The 25000-nt window shown below is 42.0% G+C and overlaps 1 protein-coding gene across 2 annotated transcripts in view; it reads left to right on the top strand.

The window, feature by feature from the left end:
* The window catches only part of LOC125047601 (collagen alpha-1(X) chain-like), a 209418-nt gene that overhangs the window by 51748 nt on the left and 132670 nt on the right, over window positions 1-25000 (top strand). For both annotated transcript variants that reach the window (XR_007116751.1, XM_047645881.1), the window contains exon 5: window positions 16031-16136. Coding sequence is in view for 1 of the 2 variants with exons in the window: in XM_047645881.1 (XP_047501837.1) it covers window positions 16031-16136 (106 nt within the window). In the remaining variant the exon portion in view is untranslated. The remainder of the gene's footprint in view (window positions 1-16030; window positions 16137-25000) is intronic.

Below are 25000 nucleotides of genomic sequence, written 5' to 3'. Positions count from 1 at the left end.
ATATATATACATATGTGTATTCACACACACACACACACACACACACACACACACACACACACACACACACACACACACACACACACACACACACACACATATCTATATAATCACTAATAGGTATATTAACATGACCGTGAAGAATCTCAACTTTATTGATTTTCCAAACGTTCTGAAGGATCACAATCTTTAATTCTCAATGTCTGAAGCGGAAACCAGATGATAAGGCCGTTAGATAATTTAGATGGATGTTAATGGGTGAACAAGCAAGTTGCAGTTGTTGTGTTGTTGAGTTCTAGCTTCATCTTTTTTATCAGGAGTGAATCTGAGGTGATGAGGTCTTTACGGGAAGAATGGAGGATAAAATACTAAAATTCGCGTTAGAAAAAGATTGTGAGTGTTTAAGTGAATGTTCTTTGTGTTCGAAGATGCGGTGAAGTAGCCATCGTGAATTTGGTCCCACGTACCTAGTTTGGCAGTAAATAAATATACCAGATTAGAACAAAAGTCAGAGCTATAGTTCATAGGCTGTTTTATGAACTTTGCTATAGTGTTGGTGTTACTGAAAACATAAGTAAACTTCATGTGTGGGTAATTATTTCTTGTGTTTTCTTCTTTTGTTTCTTGATTTCATAGCTTAAATCACCCATAGTAGTTTTACATACTTAGGGTCTCTTTTGACAGTAGAGACTGTTGGTTGAGTTGTCAAATAACTGTTTGTTATAAAGAATTCTTGTTGAAAGGCGGTCCATTTGCTGCACGAATTGAAGGCTCTAGTGATTCAAGTTTTGATACTGATACTTTTGTGAATATATGGGGTAAAACTCAGGAAGTGTAGGTCGAGGCCATTGGAGGTTGGTATATGGTAAATACTAGTATGGAAGATGCCATGTTATTGGTGATCATGGTATCATGGTAAGCTTAACCCAATGCCGACGGGCATGACGTGTACGTGTACGCCATGCCCACTGTGAGTTTACTTGTTTAATTCTTTTTCACACATAGATGGCTACACTTGTACTAAGTTACCAATGAACCAATTACGAGTACTGCCTGTTTCGCCCGTTTACCCTTTTCTTTGCTTTACGAAAATATTTCACGTTATCTTATTTTGCTGTTACTAATGTTTATAACATTATAGTAATTATAATCTGTATAATAAAAATAACACCATCGAGCGTTTGTTTATTTGTTGGATTTCTTGGCTATTAGCCAGCGGCATGTGGCCAAGGTTATTAAGCCAATGGATCCTATTCATTATATCAAGATATATAATGAATAGGATATATGGTCATAAAGTTTTGTCTCCCTTAGAGAAGCGATTACTCTACTTCTTATTTTTTCATCATCTCATAAAATATTTAATGTTATAAATCTGTATTTTTTAATCGGAAATAGTTTATTAGATGTTGGATATTGTAGTTTTGGCATGGTGTTAAGATACGGTTGATTGTTAGGCTGGTGGTACATACCTGGCATTGTGGAGGGTAATTCTTTTCTATGTAGGGGGTGAGGTGTGTCAATCTTGACCCTTAGGCGGGCGACACCACCTCCTTTCTTTCTTTCTTTCCTGTGAAATGTGGTTTACGGTTCAATATTTAATCTGACTTTATTTGTCAGTTGCAGGCTGATCCACTGACTTTTCCACAGGAGATGCATGTTTGCATTTATAAGAGATACAAAACACCCGAGATTTGTACGAACTATGTTAATGTCCAGATCGCCAGTTGACCCGGCTAATTTGTCAGCCTGTTCATTGCCACGGATACCAGAGTGGTCTGGTACCAGTTAGCTTGATTTATTTGTTGCCACCATGTAACTTACGAATGATATTACCCTGCAATTCATTTTTAGTGGTTTCTAATTACTTAATAACTTTAAGTGAACTTAACGAATCTGAAAAAAATAACTATTCTACCGTAGGTCGTCGATAGTGCAAACTCGATAGCTTTATCAATGGCAACACGTTCAGCAAGAAAGATCGATGTATGATTCGGCAGTCTGAATTTTAATTCACATTCAGTCGACCATACACCCGCACCCACACACTCATCTGTCTTGGAGCCGTCGGTATTCATATGAAAAAAGGGAGATGATTAATAAGAATCCCTGTGAACCTCCGTCGCCATGGCCATTAGGGTGCCTCCATTGCCATTAGGGTGGCTTGGGTCTCGAGCCACCTTTGCGGCATAGGTCAGTGCTAACTGGCCGCGTCTGAGTCGGAGGGGAGGTACTCCTGACTCTACCTCAAGACGCTCGATCCGAGTACATTTTAGGGCTCCAAGACACGCACGCAAACAAGCATTCTGCACAGCATCCAAAACCTATCAAACTTGTTTTCGATGCCGAACAATACACGATTGACCCATAATCTACCTAAGACCTAATCAGTGCTTTATATACCATTAGCAAAGACTGTCTATCAGCTCCCCATTTATTATCAGAAATGCACTTTAATAAATTTAGTGCTCTTTGACATTTATTCTTTAACTGACCAATGTGGACATTCTAATTGAGTCTACTATCAAAGAGTAGACCAAGAAATCTAGCAGAATTTTGAAAAGATATTGGGTGGTTGTCTAGAGTTAGCCTGATGTTCGGATTCCTCCTATGTGAAAAAATGACCCAAATAGTCTTCCTTGTGGAAAACTTATAACCCCACTGCAGGCCACAGTTATGAATCATATCCAGTGCCAGTTGGATGCGATTTGCCAAGAATTCTGCATTTTTGCTTTGATGCTATAGTGCACAATCATCAGCATGCAGTGAGCATTTAAGATTCCGAGGAGGACCTGGTAAGATATCATTGATCATGCATAAAAATAATGTTGGTGACAAGACACTTCCTTGTGGGACCCCGTTTGCCTGGACAAAAATATCCAAAAAAGTGACAAGTTTCCACGCAATCCAAAAGCATAAAGTTTTCTGAGCAGGCCATATCGCCATGTCATGTCGTAGGCTTTTTCTACATCTAAAAATACTGAAATAAAAAAATCTTTTTTGGCAATTGACTCTTTAATATGACTTTGCAGCTTTACTATTTGATCGAGAGTTTGACGTCCATTTCGGAAGCCGCACTGCTCGTCAACTAGCAAATTACTGGAATTAAATAAATGCAATAGCCTACTGTTAACAATTCGTTCCATGACCTTGCATAAGCAACTTGTCAACGCAATTAGGCGGTAGGAGATGGCAGATCTGGGATTACCCCCTCCTATGGAAATGATGTGGGCGAAGTGCCATGAGTTTGGAAAAGTGTAGCATTTCCAAATTTCATTGTACACTTCTTGCAACTTTATCATGGATAAAGATGCTTTATCATCTCATATTCAATCTCATCGGGGCCTAGGCTTCTAGGGCTCGGACAAGCTCACCCATTAGTAGAATATGGATGGACAGAACACGACACCCCACTTACATACATGAGTGTGAAAGTAGATCAGTGACCATGACGTAATTGCTGACGTAACCAATGACCATGTCGTAATCAATAACCGGAATCATTAACCATAGTTCATGATGGCTAGCATGCACACCTTAAGGTCGTACATGGCGCATCATAAGAGAAAGTAGGCATAATTAAAGGGATTATCATAGTGATCGGCTTGATTGATTGATTGATTATTTAAAATTATCTGCCGCGTCAACAGTGGCGAACACCCTGTTAGACTGATGACTTTTAGCCATCATCGGCCCATGAGTCAGTCTTGTGTGTCCGATTCTCATCCTTGTTAATACAACTTCTACTTGTCGGTTGGGGTGGATGCTAGTCACCCAACTGCCAAGGTCATCTCTAATCTCTCGCAGTTTATTTCAAGAGGTATGCCTCCATTGTTGCCTCCATTTATCTCGAAGACAACCCCTGATGCTGGGTTTCAAATCAGTGTGTGGGAGAGGAAAACGAGCATCACAGGGCTGAGTTGCAGCTGCCTTGGCCTTCTGATCAGCTCGCTCATTCCCACTGATACCAACATGTGCTGGCACCCAACACAGAGTTATCTTTTTACATGCTGACATCAGTGCAAGCCAATCTTGAACCTCCCTCACCACTGGATGTGACGAGTTTATGCTCTTGATTGCTTGCAGGGCACTACGAGAGTCGCAATATATTACAACGGAATGGTTTGTAAGATCTCTAGTCATCTTGACTGCTGCAAGGATGGCATGTAACTCTGCAGTGAAAATCGAGGCTGATCGAGAAAGACTGCCAGATGCAGTCTTCTTTCTGCTCACTGCTGCAAAGCCCACACCATTTTCAGATTTCGAACCATCTGTATATATTGTATATGATCCTTGGTACTTAGAAGTGTGTTGAAGAAATATCTCTCTGACTTCTGCTTCGGATCTCTCCACTTTCCCGATTCCGACCAAATCGAACTCGACTTGACTAGTCCAAGGGGGGAATTGGGAAGTTCCAGCAGCCAGAACCTTTGTGAGATTTAAATTAAGATCTTTCACCAGATTCCTTATTCTCCTACCATAGGATCGGCTATCCTCAAGGGGGTTGAAAACCAATCTGGTAGGAGATCCCAGAATCCTTTGTAGTCTCGTGTAGTAAATCATGTTCATGTAGTCCCGGTGTAATGAAAGAGGTGGTTCTCCACTCTCAGCATACAGGGATTCTCAGAACTTCATTATGAACCGAGTCAAACATCCGGAGAACAGTGGGAGTTGCAGATGAATAAGCCTCACATCCATAGTCAAGTTTACTACGAATATGCGCTCGGTAAAGCCGCAGAAGCGTTGTGCGGTCCGCACCCCAAGATAGGTGTGAAAGAACCCGCAAAATACTAAGCGCTTTTGTAGCTTTCACCTTTAACAGTTTAATGTGAGGCACCCATATAAGCCTTGAGTCAAAAATTAGACCCAAGTACTTTACCTCTTGGACAAAATGCAGTGGGTTTGCTCCTAAATAGAGGGAAGGATGGAACTTTTCCCGTTTGTGGAAATGCATAGCCAAGGTCTTGCTTGGAGAAAATCTGAACCCATGGTATGTTGCCCACTGCACAACCTGATTTATTGCAGTCTGCATGTGGCCTTGCACATCCTGTAAGCTTCCTCCTGAGCAGTAAAGTGTAAAGTCATCCACATACAGACTACATGAGACAGCACTTGGAACGACCTTTACGATGTCATTTATAGCAATGGCAAACAGGGTCACAGTTAAGACATTCCCTTGTGGGACCCCTTCTAGCTGTCTTCCAGGTTAGAGAAGCTGTTTCCCACCCTCACTCTAAACTTCCTGTCAAACCAATGTCATACAGCTTCATGAGTATGCCATGCTTCCAAGTAGTATAATAAGCCTTTTCAAGGTCCAAAAAGACTGCTAACAGATGACGTCGCTGTGTGAAGGAATTCTGTATAGCAGTTTCCATCCTTACAAGTGCATCTGTGGTCGATCTCAGTTTTCTAAACCCATATTGATATGGGGTCAGTACGTTTTCCTTTTCTAGCAGCCATGTCAACCTGAAGTTTACCATTTTCTCCATCAACTTGCAGATGCAGCTGGTAAGAGAAATTGGTCTATAATTCCCTGGTATAGAAGTATCCTTGCCAGGTTTAGGGACAGGAATGATTATAGCTTCTTTCCATGTGGATGGCACTGTGCCCTCCCTATAGACCCTATTGAATAGGTCCAACAAGAACGTTTGGTAACTCTCCAGTAAGTGAGATATCATTTGGTATGGAATATCGTCATTTCATGGGGCAGTCTTACGGCAGAGCAGCAAAGCAGAGTCCATCTCCTTGCGCAAAAATGGCAAGTTGTATGGAAGTTCTGCTGCAGTGCTACTGAAGATTGACACTGGGTGTCGTTCCTGTTCAGCCCGAAGACTGGAGAATCGGGCAGTGTAAGATGCTCCAGAGGAGATCTCTGCCATGGATTTTGCCAGCTCATTTGCATCATCTGTTTTGTTTGTCAGGATTATACCATCTATTTTCAGAGCAGGTGGTGATATGGATGTGCTCTTTCCAGCGATCTTACGCACCTTGTTCCATACCCAAGCTAAGGGGGTCCTAGAGTTAATTAAGGAGACATATTGTCTCCACGATGTCTGCCTAGCCTCCTTTAGTATTCGCCTGGCCTTGGCTCGGGTCTTTTTGTACTGGATCAAGGTTACATCGCTTGGGCGTCGTTTCAACTGCCTTAACGCAGCTTTTCTTGCTCTGACAGCTTATTGGCATTCATCAGACCACCATGGTACCGGAGGTCGACGGTACTGCCCGCTACTTCTGGGAATTGATGCTTCTGCTGCAAGGTGAATTCATGATGTGAAGTGATTAACAGCATCTTGAACACACTGGAAATCATTCACAGATCCTTTGCAATACCGCAGTTGATCTAAAAAGATTCCAGTCTGCATGTTCAAGTCGCCATCTCTGCACTCCATTGGCTGGAATACCATTCATCTCCTCCAAAAGTATTCGATAGTCGTCACTTCCATATAAGTCTTCCATGACCTGCCAAGTGAAATTCAACTGTGAATCAGGTGAACCAATTGACAGGACAATATTGGAGAATGTCCCAGTTTGAATTTGGAAATGTGTGGGTGCGTCACTATTCAGTAAAACTGCATCTACTCTTGAGAACAAGGACTCCAAGGCCCTTCCTCGAGGGTTGCAAAAAGTATCTCCCCAGAGGTGATGCCGACCATTGAAGTCCCCCAAGGGTAGAAATGGATGAGGCAACTGCCCAAGTAAATCTTCCAAATCATTTATGTTGAGATTATGTGGAGGGAGGTAGATGGATGCAACAGTGTAAGGTCGTGCCAAGCCTATTCTCACAGCCTTCACCTGCAGTGTCGTCTGCAGGTGGATGGCCTGGAAGGGAATATCCTGACTCCATGAGGTCCATTATCAAAGGTCCCATAATGGGCTTGAACTTTGAATCCTCTCAGGGAAATTGGACGATTTTCCCTGATCACAATCTCTTGTAGGTATACACAAACTGGATTACACAAAGCTATCAGATGTTGCAGTTCTTCCCATTTTGCATGAATTCCCTGACAATTCCATTGGATTAGGATATCCAGTTCTTCAGGTTGACAAATTACTTCATAAGGTGTTTGGCAGCACCTGTGGTTAAGGCCCGCCCCACACCTTTAGGTTTCCACAGGCTTTCTTTGGACAGGCTTAGAATTTTTTTGCTTGGGCAAAGGGCGGACCTGAGCCTTCGATTCAGGAGCATTCTGTCTAGCAGCGGAGGCCCCTGTGGACGTGGTAGCCTTTAGGAGCCCTGCCTGGTGGCTCCAAAGACCCGACTCTATGAAGAGTCTTTTGAACAGGCTCAGGATCCCTCTGCCTGTGCAAAGGGCGTACCTGAGCCTTTACTTCAGGGGGATTCTGCCTAGCAGCAGAGGCTCCCGTGGATGTGGTGGCAGCTGAAGCTGTCACCGTTGAGGCCTTTGGAGCCTTAACTGATGGCTCCAAAGACCTTACTTTGGGAGGAGGAGTCTCCTCAATAGACCCTTCACTCCTACTCCGTTTCTGGTGCAACTCACCCGAGGCAGTTTCAGCATTTGCGGACTGAGGTTTAAAGGAAGTGGCAGTGTGTGTGGTGATAGAAGTATTGGAGGGTAAGGGATGTCGGGAAGGAGGATGGGCTAGAACTGAGGCAAAGGACTGTGCAAACAGCACATGAGCACGTCGCTTTGCTTCCGTGCTCCTTATTACCAATACTTCTTTTTTAAACTTGTACCTTTTACATTGTTTAGAAGAAGCTTCATGATCTTTGCAGTGGTAACAGCATATTGGACCTGGACAGTTATCATCTCTTTGATGACCTGTTGTACCACATTTCACACATACCCTTGGTTGTCCATTTTCCTTAAAACGGCAAGTGTTGGCTCCATGACCATAACCCTGGCAGTGGAAGCACTGCATAGAGTTGGGCACATATGGCTTTACCTTGAGGTGGTACCATGCTAATTCAACTGATTCAGGTAGGACTAACGATTCAAAAGTTAGAAGAGCTGGTGTCGACTGTTCCAAACCATCAACTTTCTTCTTAAAACGTTTTACTGCCACTACATTGAAATTCTTTAGTTCTTCTAACAGTTTCTCCTCAGAATACCTCATCAGGTCTCGGGAAAAGACAATTCCCCTACACTGATTGAGGGTTTTGTGAGGAGAACATGAGACTTGAGCCCCAGGAATGTCGCATATTGCACGTAGACGGTCACTCTCGTCTGGTGACGAAACCTCAACTATCAGGCTACCATCTCGCTGTGGGGTGATGCGAGGATCACGTTGACATACCTCAACTATCTTCCGATGTACTTCAAAAATATCAAGATCCATAAATGGTCTTCACTACTAGAAATTTACTATATGATACACTTTCATATTTACCAGGTAAGATTTCCTTAATGGATTGAGGAGGACTTTTCTCCTTCTTACCTGGTTTGGAAGCTCGGGAACCATTACGATTCCCATTCTTGCCCTTTGGAATCTAGTAAGTTTCCAGAGTGACAATATGTGATGTTCTAGAAGGATTGGCCGGGGGATTGCGAAGGTCGTCAGGGAGAGAACAAGCTCTTTGTAAATTTGCAAAAATCATACAAATTATAAATCTTCATTTCCTCACCCCCCCACCCACCATGGAGTCCAACGAGGGAAGCTATAGTCGGGACTCAAATTTTCCCAACAGCCACAGGGGTAGTGAGGAAATATACGCAATCACTATTACAGTGCTGATGGTAGTCGCGGGACCTGTGCGCTACCGACTGGACAGTGCCTGCTTGACCTTAGCCATATTTTACCAGCCGATTGACTTGACCGGGCCTTAATCAAGCCACCCGTCTAACCAGAATAGAGGACCAAAGAGGTTTGTTGCTAGCTGCAGGGCGCATCGTGCAGCATCGCTCAACCTCCAGGACTCCTGTCTCCTGATAATACGGGACAACGCGCACGGCAAACACACGTGGGAGAGTTCTCCCTGGCCCAAGATGGAATGAACCAGGGGTGGGTGCACCATCCCCTCTCATAGGCCTTGGTGCACCAGGAAGCCATTTTGTCTCATCCCTCACTGGTGACCTCTCCAGTATGGGTAGCCCTCTGGTCCGGCTCACCACCTCATTGGGACCTCAAGCCCCCCCACCGCGGCAAGGCGGCTTCCGTTAGGGGGGATAATGATCGGAATTGGAAATCAGTAAGTAATGGTGTGCTACAGAAGAGCCCCTCCAACGCAGGCAACTGGACAGAACGCGACACCACATATACATACATGAGTGTGAAAGTAGGTTAAGGACCATGACGTAACCAATGACCATGACGTAATCAATAACCGGCTAGCATGCACACATTACGGTCGTACATGGCGCATCATAACAGAAAGTAAGCATTATTAAAGTGATTATCATAGGATGGGCAGAACGCGACACCCCACATACGTACATGAGTGTGAAAGTAGGTTAATGACCATGATGTAATCAATAACCGGAATCATTAACCATAGTTTATGATGGCTAGCATGCACACCTTACGGTCGTACATGGCGCATCATAACAGAAAGTAGGCATAATTAAAGGGATTATCATAATCAATAATCGGAACTGGAAATCATTAACTAATGGTGTGCTACAGAAGAGCCCCTCCAATGCAGGCGACTGGACAGAACGCGACACCCCACATACGTACATGATTGTGAAAGTAGGTTTATACACACACGCACACACACAACCAGGAGGGTGCCGCTCCCACCCCTCACCTCCTCTCTAAAACAATATGTCAGTGTCACGGATGACCCCCGCCCCCTCCTACCCCACCCCCATCAGCACCTCCTCTCCCATACCCTCCCTCCTCGCACCGCAATATTCATAACGTTAAAACTTGTAACTGGATCGATAATTGACCCTGTTACAGACAAGTGATCACCCCTCCCAGTGAATGAGACTATCATAATCCAACCCGATGACAGGTGCTACAGGTGACCCACCTCCATCAGCACCCCCCCCCCCCCCCCCCACCCCTCACCCCTCGTATCACGATATTCCTCTTGTTTGAACTTGTAAATGAATCGATAACTGACCCTGTTTCAGATGAGTGATCACCCCTCCTAATTCATCATAATTCATAAATATCCCTCTAATGATGCCTAACACGCTCACCTAAAGGGTGTCTCTCCCGCTCCCCTCCTCTCCAAAGCAATAATAAGAATAAGAATAAGAGGAATAAGAAACAGACAAACAAACATGCATCCAGCTACTGACATACGAAAAGTCCGAGAACAGGGGACTCCTCCTTCCCTTCCTACTGCCCAGACCCACATTCCCAGACACAGCTTGCTCACCCTCGAGTCACCAAAAGAGGGTAAATTATACATTCTTAGCTGCTCTGCGGATGTGATACGGGCCAAGGATATTGATCTGAAAGGGATCATGGGTATTGATCCGATAATTACATTTTGCCTTCCGGCATGTCTTGACAAGTCGTTTACCTTAAATCGCCAAAAAATCCCAATATTAAGAATTCATTGCAATCAAAATAATTATAAAATTCGTTGCTGTACTCAATATGCCTTTATTAATTTCTTCAAATATACCTTTAGTACAAGCAAACAGACACAAACACAAATCATATCGGTCGAGTTCCATATAACGACGATGATAATATGACCATCTCTTCTTTCTCAGAGGTAATAACGGTGGCGGTGCAGTCTCATCTTGAGGTGTAACCGAACACGAAAAGGAAATCCATTTTAACCTTTAATAAGATTGATAATGTTCGCATTACGTAAATATAAGACAAAAATATATGCATCTGACAATATCCATTTCTCACTCCATATGCATATGTAAACATAAATACTAGCAAAGACTATAATCAATATCTTTACAAATGCATAATATAACAAAGGTGCAGCCCTAATAAGAATAACTCAAAAGAAATTTCTTAACTTCCCGGGAACGATTGATAAGTTTGAGACCTCCTCTCATCTTTTAACATGTTATGCTAGTCGTCCTTACATCCCAAAGGCATCTTCATAATAAAAATACAATTCAGTGAAAAGCATCCTGAAACTCTTGTTGTACTCAATATGCCTTTATTATGACTTTCACAAACACGCGTCCTAACAGGCGATAACACAAATAAATGCGATAACCACTATCTCGTACGATTGAAATTTTCAGGCTTAACTAATTAATTACCTAATAGATTGAAATGTCGCCGGTTTTATTCTATTTTGAGAGCATTAATAGAGTTTGCAACGCATCTGCGCGAGGTCAAAGGTATTTCTACAAACTAGGACCACCACCTGTTCCCACGTGTCGACCCAGTTATGTTTTGCTAATTAATCTCAAGGGGCAATGCAATGCTTTTCCAAAAAGTGTTTCTACCTCATCTCTTTTTTTCAGTCTACAACGCAAACCAGGAATATATTCAGCTTTCCCTTAAGGCCCATATGTATAACTCTATGCACGACAATACAGTGCATTCCCCTTCTGATATAGAATGACCAGGGTATACATCGATTAGGGATCCTAGAAGGTGGACTAATTTTATTTAGTAATTTACTCTCCCTCCACGGATAGAACCTCCCTACAAGTATATATGAAGAAAAGGAACGGTAACCAATAATGTTGGTTACTATAGTTTTATTTATCTAGTAAATATGCTTTTTTGTCTCCTACAAGAAAGGGAAAAATATAAAAGGACACAAATAACCTTGCCAACGGGCATAATTCAATCAAACTTTACTTCTCGATTTCACCGTCATTGTCTTTCTGGTGATCACCAGTCTACAAATATGCGGCAAGAGATGGAGCTAGATAAGTTGTTATCTTTAAGAGACGATCACCTCGCCGTCGGACTACGGTGATTTACTTTATCGGGAAACGAGCATTCAGCCGTCACTTTTTGAAGTGTCCACACTCAGTTGTGCAGGGATGGTGATGCCAAGTTGCTGTGTTTCTTCCTGATAAGGAAGTCTCTCGTGGTGTATTGAGAAAAAAAGTAAAAGTATTTCTCCTCCCTTGGTGACTATCAGTGTTTTTTTTGACTGGTGGGCAGTCTCGTCTTAAGGTTTAAGTGGCTTATACTCTATCAGAATGTTTGTTTTTAGCCTTCTTTATGGCTGGAAATGTTTGGAAGCCTTGTATGCTGCTATGTGTTCTTTGATTGACAGGTTATAACCTAATTACCAAGGCAGTGGGCATATATGAAAAATATATGGGACCTTTGATAATGGACCTCATGGAGGAGTAGCAGTGATAGTATGTCAGGATATTCCATCCACCTGCAGATGACACAGGAAAAGGCTTTGAGGATAGGCTTAACACAACCTTACATTGTTGTATCCATCTACCTGTCTCCAGTATAGATGATTTGGAAGATCTACTTGAGCAGTTGTCTCATCCATGCCTACTCTTGGAAGATTTTAATAGACGGCATCACCTCTGGGAAGGTCCTTGGAGTCTTGTTCTCATGGCTAGATGCAGTTTTACTGAACACACTTCCAAATTCATATTGGTCATCGATGACTTACATTTGGGCAAACACTTTCCAGTCAATTCCAGCTAATGGGGTGTGTTCAAGATGCTGTTGATCACTTTACATCACAAATTCACCTTGCAGCAGATTCTTCCATTCCTAAAAGTACCTCTGGTACTGTGGTGGTCTGATGAATGGCAACAAGTTGTCAGGAAAAGAAATGCTGTACTAAGGCAGCTGAAGCAATGGCCCATTGATGTGACCTTGATCCATTACAAAAGAACCTAATGATAGATGGCAAAAGTTTGACAGACATTTTTTTTTTTTTTTTTTTTTTTTAATGCTGTAAATTATCTAGCTAAATCAATGGCAGATTCTCCACTCTTTGGGCTGAACAGGAATAACACCCAATACAACTTGCCATGTTTGCGTAGGGGGATGGACACTGCTCTGCAGCTCTGTCGTAAGACTGGCCCAGGAAGTGATGATTTCCCATACCAAATGATATCTTACCCATCAGAGAGAACCTATTTAATTGGATCTTTAGGGAGGGCACAGTGCCATCCTCATGGAAAGAAGCTATAATCATTCATATCCCCAAACCTGGCAAGGTTTGCTTTCATACCAGGGGATTACAGACCAATTTTCTGACAAGTTGCATCTCCAAGCTGAAGGAGAAAATTATAAACTTCAGGTTTACATGGCTACTAAACTCATATCACAATAAGTTTAGAAAATTGAGATCGACAACAGATATCCTAGTGAGGATGGAGACTGCTATACACAATTCCTATGCTCAGCGACGCAAATGTTGGCTCTTTTTTTTTTTTTTTTTTTTTTTTACCTCGAAATAGCTTATGATACTAATTGGAAGCATGGTATACTCATGAAGCTAAGAGGAGCATTACCTAACTTCATGCAAAGCATCCCTGCTGATAGGAAGTTTAGAGTGCAGATGGGAAACAGCTTCTATGACGTGGAGGATCAGCCGGAAGAGGTGACACATGAGAGTGTCTTAATTGTGACCCTGTTTGCCATTGCTATAAATTACATCATAAAGGTGATCCAAGTGTTGTCCGATGTAGTCTGCATATGGATGACTTTACACTGTACTGCTCAGGAGGAAGCTTGCAGTATGTGCAAGGACATATGCAGACTGCAGTAAACAGATTGTGCAGTGGGCAATACACTGTGGGTTCCGATTTTCTCAGTATGACCATCCCACAAAAGAGGAAAGTTCCATCCTTTCCTCTCTAAGGGTGAAGGCTATAAAAACACTTTATAAGGGTTCCTTCTCACTTGTCTTTTGTTGCAGACCACACAGTGCTTTTTCATATGAAACAAATATGGGACTTTTTCTCAGTTCATTTTTAGTTTCTGTATACTGAGAGTGGAGAACCACTTCTTTCACCGGAACCACATGAACCTGTTTTACTACACGAGACTACAGAGGATTCAGGGATCTCCAACACGCCATTAAAAACGGCCAATCCTATGGTAGGAGAACGAGGAATCTTGTGGAAGATCTCAATTTGAGTCCCTCCAAGGCTCAAGCTGTTGGAACTCCCCAGTTCACCCCTTCACCTCAATGTAGTTGAGGTGTATGTGGTCAAAATAGGGAAGGGGGAGAGATCCGAAGCAGGGAGAATTTTCTTTAGCATACTTCTAAATATCAAGGATCAGATACAATATAAATGCAGATGGTTCAAAATGGTGTGGGCTTTGCAACAATGAGCAGGAGGACTGTAGTTGAAAGCTTTTCTTCAGCAACCTCAATCTTCACTGCTAAGTTACATGCCATCCTTGCAGCAGTCAAAATAACTAGCGATCTTAGAAACCATTATGTGTAATATATTGCGAATTTCGTAGTTCTTTGCAAGCAATCAAGAGCTTAACCCTTCCGTGGCGGGGGACGTCTCAAGATGTTTTGTCAAGAAGGGCCCAGGTGCCAGGGGCTGTATTTCCGAAAGTTCTTAACCTGTTCTTTGCGATTTTCCCTGTTGCCACTTCTAAAATTTGATGATGGTAATAGAATAAGCATTTATATTGTTATAGACCCTTTTTTGATAATCTATTGTAATAAGACAATAATTCTTGTGTATATCATAATGGTAATATTACATATTAGTAAAATACAGCAATAAGTATCTTCAACAGAGGAAAATTTGCACAAGGACAAGTTAAAGACAAATTAAAGTGTAAATTTGCATTTTAGTTTTAAAGACAGTCCGTATGCTTAAGGAACACTTCCACACTTGTCCTAAAACTACAGCTGAGTCATAGACAAAAATTTCCTGTGAAACATGTTCGATGGGAGTCAAAGACCTATGAAGATAATCACATATTTACAGGAATACAAAATACAAATGGAGCCATTTAACTTCACAGCTGATGCAATGACAACAAACCTATGGTGGCCCAAATTTTAGCTAAGTATATAAAATGTGTAATACTATTATCCTTATAGAAGGAAGATTTATTGCAGTATGTACTTGTAACTTAATTCTGCAATCTTTAATCTTCATAAAGTCTATACCGGTGTAAATGTTTGTGCTTTTACCAATATTACCTTCGAGATGTGGCAACAGGGCAAATCACAGATAAATTGCAAAAAACAATCTTAGACCTTTCCGTGAATACCAATCTGGTATGCCTTTCTTTTTCGGATTTACAATGGGGAACACTGGCTTATTTGTTGTACAGTACCATAGTAATGATAACAAACTTTTCATATGATGCCTGATTCACAAAACTGTAAGAAAGATTGCCAATAATTTGAATAAAATACACCGACTTATTTGAGTGTAGGAACGTGTATATGAAAACGTGAAAAGTAAAACTCCTCTGATGAGGAGTTGAATAGTTAAAATGAGCTTGACAGTGGTAATGAAGTGGACGATTGGATGAAGCTGGAATCATGGTCACATGCACCGACAATAGTACAGTAGGAATCCAAGCAGAATTTCCTATCCATAGCAAAGAGGCCCGCGAGACTAAATATTTTAGGGCCTTTATGGATATCGAAGTGATGATGTAAATTAGTTATATCAAAGACAAGTTCAGAATAATGATATGAGTCATCTCAACACCTCTAAAATGCGTCGCTGGACAGTGCGCGAGTTATGTGTATTTCGCCCTTGTGATGGGGTACTGGCTTCAAAGCTGTAAGTGGCAAATCCCAGTGCTCGGTAACTACGTTTCATGGGACAGGTTTGGCGCTATCCTGTGGCATTTGCATACAATGCCCCGAGTGTTATTGATTGCCTGTGAAAAAATATATGAAAGTTTTTTTTAATTATAAAGAAAGTTTCTTCTCTCCTTTTCAGAACTTAGCAACTGTTGAATCTCATATTTTCTTCTGTGACCGACTTGCATTCAGACAGTATATCCCATCAAAGAGGCATCGGTTCGGTGACTAATACCAGTTGTATGTGATATAGTGATATTAATATTCCAAGGGGTTATCCCCTGGGTTTCTCTGCGGCAGTGGTGAAGAAACTTCTGGGGAGATACCTCGTGGGAAAAAAAATGTCAATGCCTAAATTAAATATAACTCGAATGCTTTCATCCTAAACTACAGGAATTTTCTTGTCCATATTAGGTTGACATGGAAGAGGACTACAGACTCCTCATTCCCGCGTTTGAGGGTTCTGGAGATGATTATTTAGACAACACCCCACCTCCTCCACTTCCACCTCCTCCACCAGGTATGTTCGCCTTATTTTCTAATACACTCACATCTATATCCAGTTCCTCGTTTTGATAACCCAGTATAAAACTGCAAAATGTTTATGTACTGTCATGAACATAAACTCGGTTTTCTACAGAGCTGCAGTGCAACTTTGAACCACCCAAATATTTGTTCTAGAAGCAGTGAGGGGGTTGTTTTGGTCGCCCACTTGATATCAAAGTAGGCTTTCTCTCTATTTATATATCTGTCTATATATGTAGGCATATGTACATACAAACATACACACACACACACACACACACACACACACACACACACACACACACACACACACACACACACACACACACACACACACACACACACACACACACACACACACACACACACACACACACACACACACACACACTACTGCTGAGCGCCGTAAGAGGGTGCATTGTCGAATTGGAAGAGAACGCATTGATGCAGCTTTCTAGGGCGTTTTTCTGAGATTTTTTAGGTCAGTTTTCATAAAAAGCAGATGTAATTGTTTTCTTGCTCTCGAGGAAGTCAACCAGCAAAATACCCTCTACTTCCCAGAAGACTGTGGCCAGGACCTTTCCTCTTGATTCAGATATCATTGAAAGATCCACCCTTGTTCATGCTGATCTGGATGCAACAGGCTAGGACCAATCGAGTGGAAGGCTTCCTTAGCCCAAAACTTTCCACCAGAATTGTGTGTGCAGAACCCACAGAGATGATGAGTGTATCTGCTACTGATTCAGTGGTTATTTGTCTATCCTTTTCGATCAAGTCGCAAACAGCAACAATGTTTTTTTCACAAACTGACGTTGATGGCCTGCCACTGCGGAGCTCATCTTCAATTTCGTTTCTTCCATTTCTGAACCGAAATTATCTTATCCATTTGTATGTTGTTGATTTATTTGGGGCATTGTCACCATAAACTTGTTCCAGCTCATCAATAATTTGTCTATTCTCCCAACCAAGTTTCAGAGTGTAGCATGTACTTTGATATTTGGCTATGCATATTTTAGAATCTTAGAATTTTTAGAATTTTGCCATGTTTCAGTATAATATTGTTTCCATATTTAGTCTCATCTCTGACCACTGAAAAGATGTGAAGTGTTAGTGTATGGCCCTTTTCGATGTTCAATTTAGGACTAAGAGATGTGTTGGCTTCATAATTAAAAGATGATATGGCTCTGGTTTACGGAAAAACAATATCGGCAAAAGTAACTTCAAATAAAAATACAATGAAATAAAAGATTCTAGTAAAAATAAGATATTCAAATTGATAAAATACAAAATAAAAAGGGTTCTAAAAAATTAAAGTTATAGGTTCTGTATTTTACTGAAGGATATGTTTGATCTTTCTGATGTTGTGTTCCACCACCTCACAATATGAAAAGAATATAACATAAAATGAACTGAATATAGATAGATGAAAATCAGAGATACAAAAGTCTCAGTCCTGAGTGGCGGTTCTTCCACTATTGTTTATGCCATGCGCACTTTCACCTGCACAGTGATAGCTACGCATAGCGTCTTTTACAGAAACGCCTTTTTCCCTTGCACAAAATCGTGCCATTTTGAGTTTCTTGTGCGGATATGAGGGGAAACTCCAGCATTTCACTTGGCGTCGCCTCCACTCGACCGCGAGTCTCGGATGTATCCCTAGCTCCGTTCTAGGCGTTATTCCCTATGGCGATTTGGCGCAGAATTCGACTAAACCATCATGGGAATCACGGCGATTAGACGACCATTCATGCTCCTAACTCTTCTCCAACCGCAAGCCAAACAAGCCGGATTTCTCGTCACATAGAGACCATCTTGGTTCAGCATACATTCAGCTGGCAGAAAGGAGAGGAACGCCCACCACAATCTGAAATACTACACAAAGCGACATCCTAGAATACTAGAAACCCATGTGACGGCTTCATCAACGCACAGCAACAATCACAGAAACAACGCCTTTTTTCCCTTGCGCCAAATCATGCTGTTTTGACTTCCCTCTTGTGCATAGAAAATATTAGAATATATGTTGTAATTATAGCACTTAATTAATAATTATGAATATCTGACATCGGCCACTCCAGCATTTCACTTGCTACAACCTCTCCCATAGCCCTAGAGTGATGGTCTGGACGTCGCCTTCATTCGTCCTCGATTGATTGATTATTTAAAATTATCTGCCGCGACAACAGCTTATGTCATTAGCGGCAAACACCTTGTTAGATTGAAATGTTAAAATATTTAAAGCATAAAGAATCTATCAATAAATGCCTTGTAAATAACAATAAATTTATTAAAAATCAAAGCATAAATATTATGCTGTAAATGTATAAAATTATTGTATAAACATTATGCATAATTATTTTTTTCTTGAAACTATTAATCTCCATAAGGAAACTCATAAGACCTTCTATATCACAACCCTCCCCCAATAACTCTTTCAGTGTATATGGGGAAGACAAGTACATACATCTTTGGTCTGAGAATGTTTCACATCTTTCCATTACATGTGCGACCGTTAATGGCTCTTGGCATCCCTCACAGCGTGCTTCACTTTTAGCTATCATTTTAGCCATGAGTCAATCTTGTATGCCCGATTCTCAGCCTTGTTAATACAACTTCTACTTGTCGGTTGGGATGGATGCTGGTTACCCAACTGCCAAGGTCATCTCTAATCTCTCACAGTTTGTTTGTATGCCTTAATTGTTCCCTCTATTTATAGCGAAGACAACTTCTGATGCTGGGTTTCAAATCAGTGTGTGGGAGAGGAAAACAAGCATCACAGGGCTGAGCAGCAGCTGCCTTGGCTTTCCGATCAGTTCGCTCATTCCCACTGATACTGTGAGGTGTTCTTTGTTCTGTGGCTATTAATATATATATATATATATATATATATATATATATATATGAAAGGAGAAAACCCACAATGTGAAACTAGATTTAATTGAAAATGAGACACCAGACCTGAGGATGGAATCCAGGTGAATTCCGAAACTGTAGTCTCATTTTCAATTAAATCTAGTTTCACATTGTGGGTTTTTATACCATATATATATATATATATATATATATATATATATATATAGTGTGTGTGTGTGTGGATTCACAGTGTCCAGATTGTGAAACATCTAGGCACAAGCAAACAAACAAACAATTAACACCGAGCATCATCATCAACTTGAAGTTCAGCCTATGGATTTTCTTTTATAGAAACTAGAATTCTTTTAGCGTTTATTTATAATTATCATAGAGGGCAAAGTAACATTTCTCAAGTGCATCTTAGAAACTTATATATCCTTAATACACCCCCAATAAGGTCTAAAATGACTTATAGGGTCATTTAATTACTTGACTGATAACTAAATCTTCATAATTCAGTTAAGTTGATGCTTATACAATCAAGATAACCTGTGTATATAAATCATATGAAAAAAATTAAAAATAACGTCCAGCTCCTCAGAAAATATACGTCAATACACACAGAACTTAGCTTCTCTCGGTTTCGGGGGCGTGGCCGCTTCCTCGCGTTCCAGTTCAAACAAGGGTATTAACAAACAAGGTATCTGGCCCAGACTGAGTATATTTCGCGCCGTTTTTGACGGTTTTCATTATGTTCGTGACGTCATGAACTACGTCATGAATTATATCTTTAATATTTATAAAACTGTAGATTTTACCTTGCAGGTTAAAACATAATTCTTTACAAGATAACAAATAGTCCCAAGTTAAAATAAAATATAAAATATCAAACAAAAAGATAAAAGTAAGAATTGACAAGTTTAAAATACTCGGAATATTAGATAATTAAAATGAAAATAAGAAATAAAATTAAGATAAATAGAAAATAACGGAAAATCGAGTCTTAAGCATGAAGCAAATAAAATGACTGTAAAATCGAGAAAAAAAAACCGGACAGAAAAAGAACAAGAGCGAGCAGGCGAAGTCCGGGCGCGGCCGAACGACGGGAAACGAGGGGCGAGGGATGCTCTTGAAAGCCCGAGATGAGGAGGGCTAGGCTGTCACTTTCAAGATTCCTCCCCCACCTTGGGTCGAAACGTGCAGTGGAGACCCGACGTGAGAGGCAAGCCTGAGTCCTGACGATTTATGAGGAGTGGACAATGGGTAATTTTAACTTACTTGAGTTACCGAAACAAGCATACTACCGTCTGCCAAAGTGTAAAGGGATTATATAACATATTTACCATTGTGTAAATGAATTTGTTAACTGCTATATCGGGTTTATAGTAAGGACCTTATCAACCCGATTTTAATATACTTGTAAATATTGCTAAATATTTATACAGAGTGAAGATGTATATTTACAGGTTAATTATTTTTGTTTAAAAGTAAGTTTCCTCGTATCCCCTTAGTGTAATGCGCATGCGCGTAGGTGTGCCTCACCTGGTCTTACTCTACCATGTAATCGGTCACTTTGCCATACCACTTGTTCGAGTGAACACTGTGACCTTCGCCTCGTGAGTAGGAAAACTTTTGAGTACGTCTATTTATGTACTTAACGGATTTGCTGACGCCAGGCGCCACGATACTTAGACTCACGTGCCCCCGAGGTTAATCGGAGCAGCGCCAAGCATAAACAAGCCCCCTGACACCTGGGCCGTTTGATACGTTTGCTGGGACGTGCATTTATACCGATTTTGTTGTTGTATAACAATTGTAAATATATATGGTGATGGTTAAGACATCTTTTTATACCCCCTTTTAATGAAAGTGAGAACATAATTAAGTAATGTGATTGATCCTATGTCGAAATACACCAGTGAAAGCAAAAGATCCTTTACACAAAGACGTCACTGGATATCCCCTTCAGGACCTGAAACTTTTGCAACATGTGCTTAAGGAGGCAGACTTCTGAGCAGGCAGCATACAGCATCAATCAGGAAAAGCTAACAGTTTTCTCCACCTTAGTGTCGCACTGGGCCAATGGCTCACTAAAGGCAGTCCCTACAGCAACAGTAAAAAGAAATATCAGCCACTTGTGCCGACGTGGGCATGCCCTTGTCTCGCCGCTCATAAGTTTCCTACAGAGCAAGCTAACAGAAGTCCTCCTTCTAGTGTGACACAAGGCCAAACGCACACCAGAATGAGGTCTGTATAGTTCAGAAAATCCTTCAGATTCGAGTTTAAGAACGGGATGCAGGACACAGAATGGCTATCCATGGGTCATCTGGTTCAGGACCCTCATCCATATCTCTTGGTTCTTCCTGATCTGAATAGATGAGCTCTTCTAGAGGGTGGTATGGCTTGTCCAGATTCTAGATGTACCTCAAAAGAAACTGGACCAAACCGCTTGCACACGTGAGCAGGACCACGCCATTTTGGTCCTAAAGGACAGGGCACTATCTTGTACCAGACAAGTTGTCCTTCTTCTGGTGTAAAGCTGCTAGTTGTAGCTTCTACCATAAACCTGTTGTGCATCTTTTGAAGCTGCAACAGCAGCACAGCGAGCAGTTTTCAAACGTTGCTGAAAGTTGATGTGCTCCCCAAATATTACTTCATTGGTTAAACTCACTGGAAGTAAGCATGATGCCCAGTAAGTAAATTGGCTGTTCTGTGGATCTATGAATTGCAGAGTTCAGTACTTGAGGGTGATACCTGATAGTGAAGTGGTGTGTTGCTAGTAAGATGTCCACTAGCTCAGCAAAGACATGAGCAATGAATTGTCTGCCACTGTTTGACTGGATGATTCGGGGTGGCCCAAAGTACATCACTCAGTTGTCCAAGAAAGCACGATGGTGGAATGACCTTTATAAATCGGCTATGCTGGTCAATGACGGGTCAGAACCCATCTCAGGGGGTCTTGACCGAGGTCCATGATATCCATGGCTACTCACTCTAGAGGATAAAGTGCAAGAGGGGCTTCTGCCATGGGTACTCTTTGTGCAACCCCATGTGCTTGCTGGCTGGAAAGGCAGTGTTGAATGGACTGGCGAGTGTCACAGAGCATATGTGGCCAGTAGAACATGTCCTGTGTATTCCAGGATGCATTGCAAGAGGTGGTTCATGTGCTGTCTTTAGAGCTGATCTATACTGGCTTTCTAGAACACACAACTGATAGATGATCTTATCAGGTAGATGTCGTATCCTGTAGAGGACTCCATCTTTATGCTCAAAGCCTGAGAGAGGGGCAAGTATGAAATCAGGCTCTGCAATTTCGGATCTTTACTCTGCTCCAGTGCTAAATCCTGTTGAGACATGTTATTGATATGTGTCACAGCAACTTGTCTGGACACCAGATCAGGGACATGATTGGTGGGACCTTCCTTGTAACGGATCTCAAAATCATAAAAGGAGAGGTGTGGAAATCTGGTCATCCTTGATGACTTTGTATGATACTTAAAAATGTAAACCAAAGGACGACGATCAGTTAGGATGAGAAATTTCCGTGCTCACAGGTAGGAATCAAAGACGCAAACGCCTTCAACGACGGCTAAAGCCTCGCAGTCAGCAGCAGGATAGTGTGTTTCAGAGTCCCACAACTTCCTATTGTAGTATGCTACAGTATGAGGTGCCCCATCATCATCTTGCTGAATAAGAGCTGCTTCAATGGTGATGATGCTGGCGTCAGTATGGTACTCAAAAGTTCAGGAAATGTCAGGCTGATGTGCTTGATGTGCCTATGGAAAAACCCTGTGGCACCAAGGAACCGAGAACCTCCTTTATGGTACATAGAAGAGGAGTGTCTGAGATTGCAGAAACCTTTCCATGGTCTGGATGGATACCTTCAGGCGAAATGGTAAAACCTAAGAAGTTGATGGTGCTTTTTGCAAACTTGCACTTTGCAGGATTTTGTTTCATCCCAGCTGCAGAAAGTAGCTGGAGAGTCTCTTGTGAGTCCCTTATGTGCCATGAAATGACCTTGGAATAACTATAATGTCCAAGGGTATGTCGTCCCAGAACAGAAGAAAGCACAAGATTCATAGTTCTTTGGAAGGTGGTTGATGCCATGCTAAGCTTAACCAAAAGGTAGCCTGCAGAACTGAAAGAGTCCATACCCATCGCTAGATGCAGTCTTGGGCCTGTCAGCAGCATGGACATCAACGTTCCAATATGCTGATCTAGGGTCGTGAAAATATCAGTAGAGCCAAGTTCGTCTTAGAGCTCTTCAATGCATGGTAGAGGGTAAGTGTCTGCGATAGTGACAACATTCACGTTGCGGTAATCTACACAAAACCGCAGAGATCCACACTTTTTCTTTACAAGAACCACTGGACTGAGTCATGGTGACATAGCTGGTTCTATTATACCGTTCTTGAGCGTGGAATTGCACTGTTCTCGAATGATGTCCTTATTGGCCTGTGGAAGACGCCATTGATGAGTACACACAGCTTCGGTGTTGATTCGATGTTGATCCCTGTGACATACTGCCTCATCTCCTCCCTCAAAAAGACCCTGGTAGCGACTAAGCAAGGCCTGTAATTCTTTACGCTGGGGTGCTTTTAGATGTTGAAGGTCTGGCATGTCCCCTGAAGGCTGAATGGCTGATCCTTCAACAGCATCAACTGCAGCAAGGGCTAGTAGGGGTGAAAGTTCATGGGTAAAAAGGGTGAAGTCTTCTTCATACCCAAAATCTTCTAAGCCATAGGTTTGATAAAAAAAGTCCTCTTCCCATGCAAAATCTTCTGCTTCTTCACCATCTTCCCAGGTACCCAACTCAATAGGGTTTGTGTCCTCATGGTACTGATGTGTTCAATGAGAAGACTCCACTGTGAGCACTTACCCTAGCTATGTCCCTTGTGACAGTCGTACTGGCCTCACCGTAGGGTTTACTGTCCACACAGAGCAATGGCGTCCTGAGGCTGTGGTTACCAAGTACGGGTGAAACCCAAGCTGAAGATTCTTGAGGCACAAGGAGGAGATCTCCATCACTAGGGCCTAATCACTCTATAATATCCTCCAGGAAGTGCCCTATATGTGGCGGGAGCTCTGAGACCTGTCAGAGGTGTACTATAGCAGGTGAAGCAGTCTTGTCTAGAACTTCAGGCAAGGGATTAGAGGTATCTGCTATTTCTGGAGACTTGAAATGGACTATACACAGATGTAAAGAAGGAGGGTCTGTATAAGTCACTGAGAAAGTCTGTCCTTCCAATTGGAGAGAAGCAAAGTTGTCATAAGGGCTTGAGAAAAAGCAAATGGAAATCCTCTACAGGAAGTCCATCCCAAGGAGTACATCACCAGGAAATTGGACATCACAGACAGCTGTTCGGTGGTGTATCGAGGTGTCACTGTCGAGAGAGAAGGTCAGCATGACGTCATAGGAAATATCAAATGGTAGACCAGACACCACGAAGATGATGGAAGTGTCCCTTACGATCTACCAGTTGAAGAGCCCTGGGCTTTATGAGGGTTACTTCAGAACCAGTATCAATGAAGCACAAAACTGTGGTTGCATTAATAATGAGTTCCCTGGAGCTGTCATTGTGTCGACTGACTTCATGGCTTGTGTGGCTTGTGCTGTGAATGCTCTCTGCTCCAACTCTGCCAGGGGCTGTGGGAGCGCTTTCACCGTGGCCCTGTTGAATGGGGCACTCTTTAGCCAGGTAACCAGGTCTCCTGCATTGGAAGCACAAGCGCCGTGGAGCAGAATTCGGTGCTGAGGAGGCTATAACACGGCACTCTGATGTGTTGTGTGTTGAAACTCTGTGGTATGAACACCACTTCCCATGGGCAGTAACTGGAAGGATTGTGTGCATGGCTAGGGGTCCTGTAGATACAGGTAGGGCATAGTGATCACGCCCACGCGGTGTTTGCTCTGGGAACTGGCCTGGAGACATTGAGGAGTGATCACCATGGTATATGCTGTTGCGAAAATTCCATATGCGTTAGGCGTTCTCAGCAGGCTGAGTA

This window comes from Penaeus chinensis, chromosome 41 (genome assembly GCF_019202785.1).
Source record: "Penaeus chinensis breed Huanghai No. 1 chromosome 41, ASM1920278v2, whole genome shotgun sequence".
In the NCBI taxonomy this organism is placed as follows: Eukaryota; Metazoa; Arthropoda; class Malacostraca; order Decapoda; family Penaeidae; genus Penaeus; species Penaeus chinensis.
Note: the sequence above shows the minus strand (reverse complement) of the source record. Positions and strands in the feature narration are given on the sequence as shown.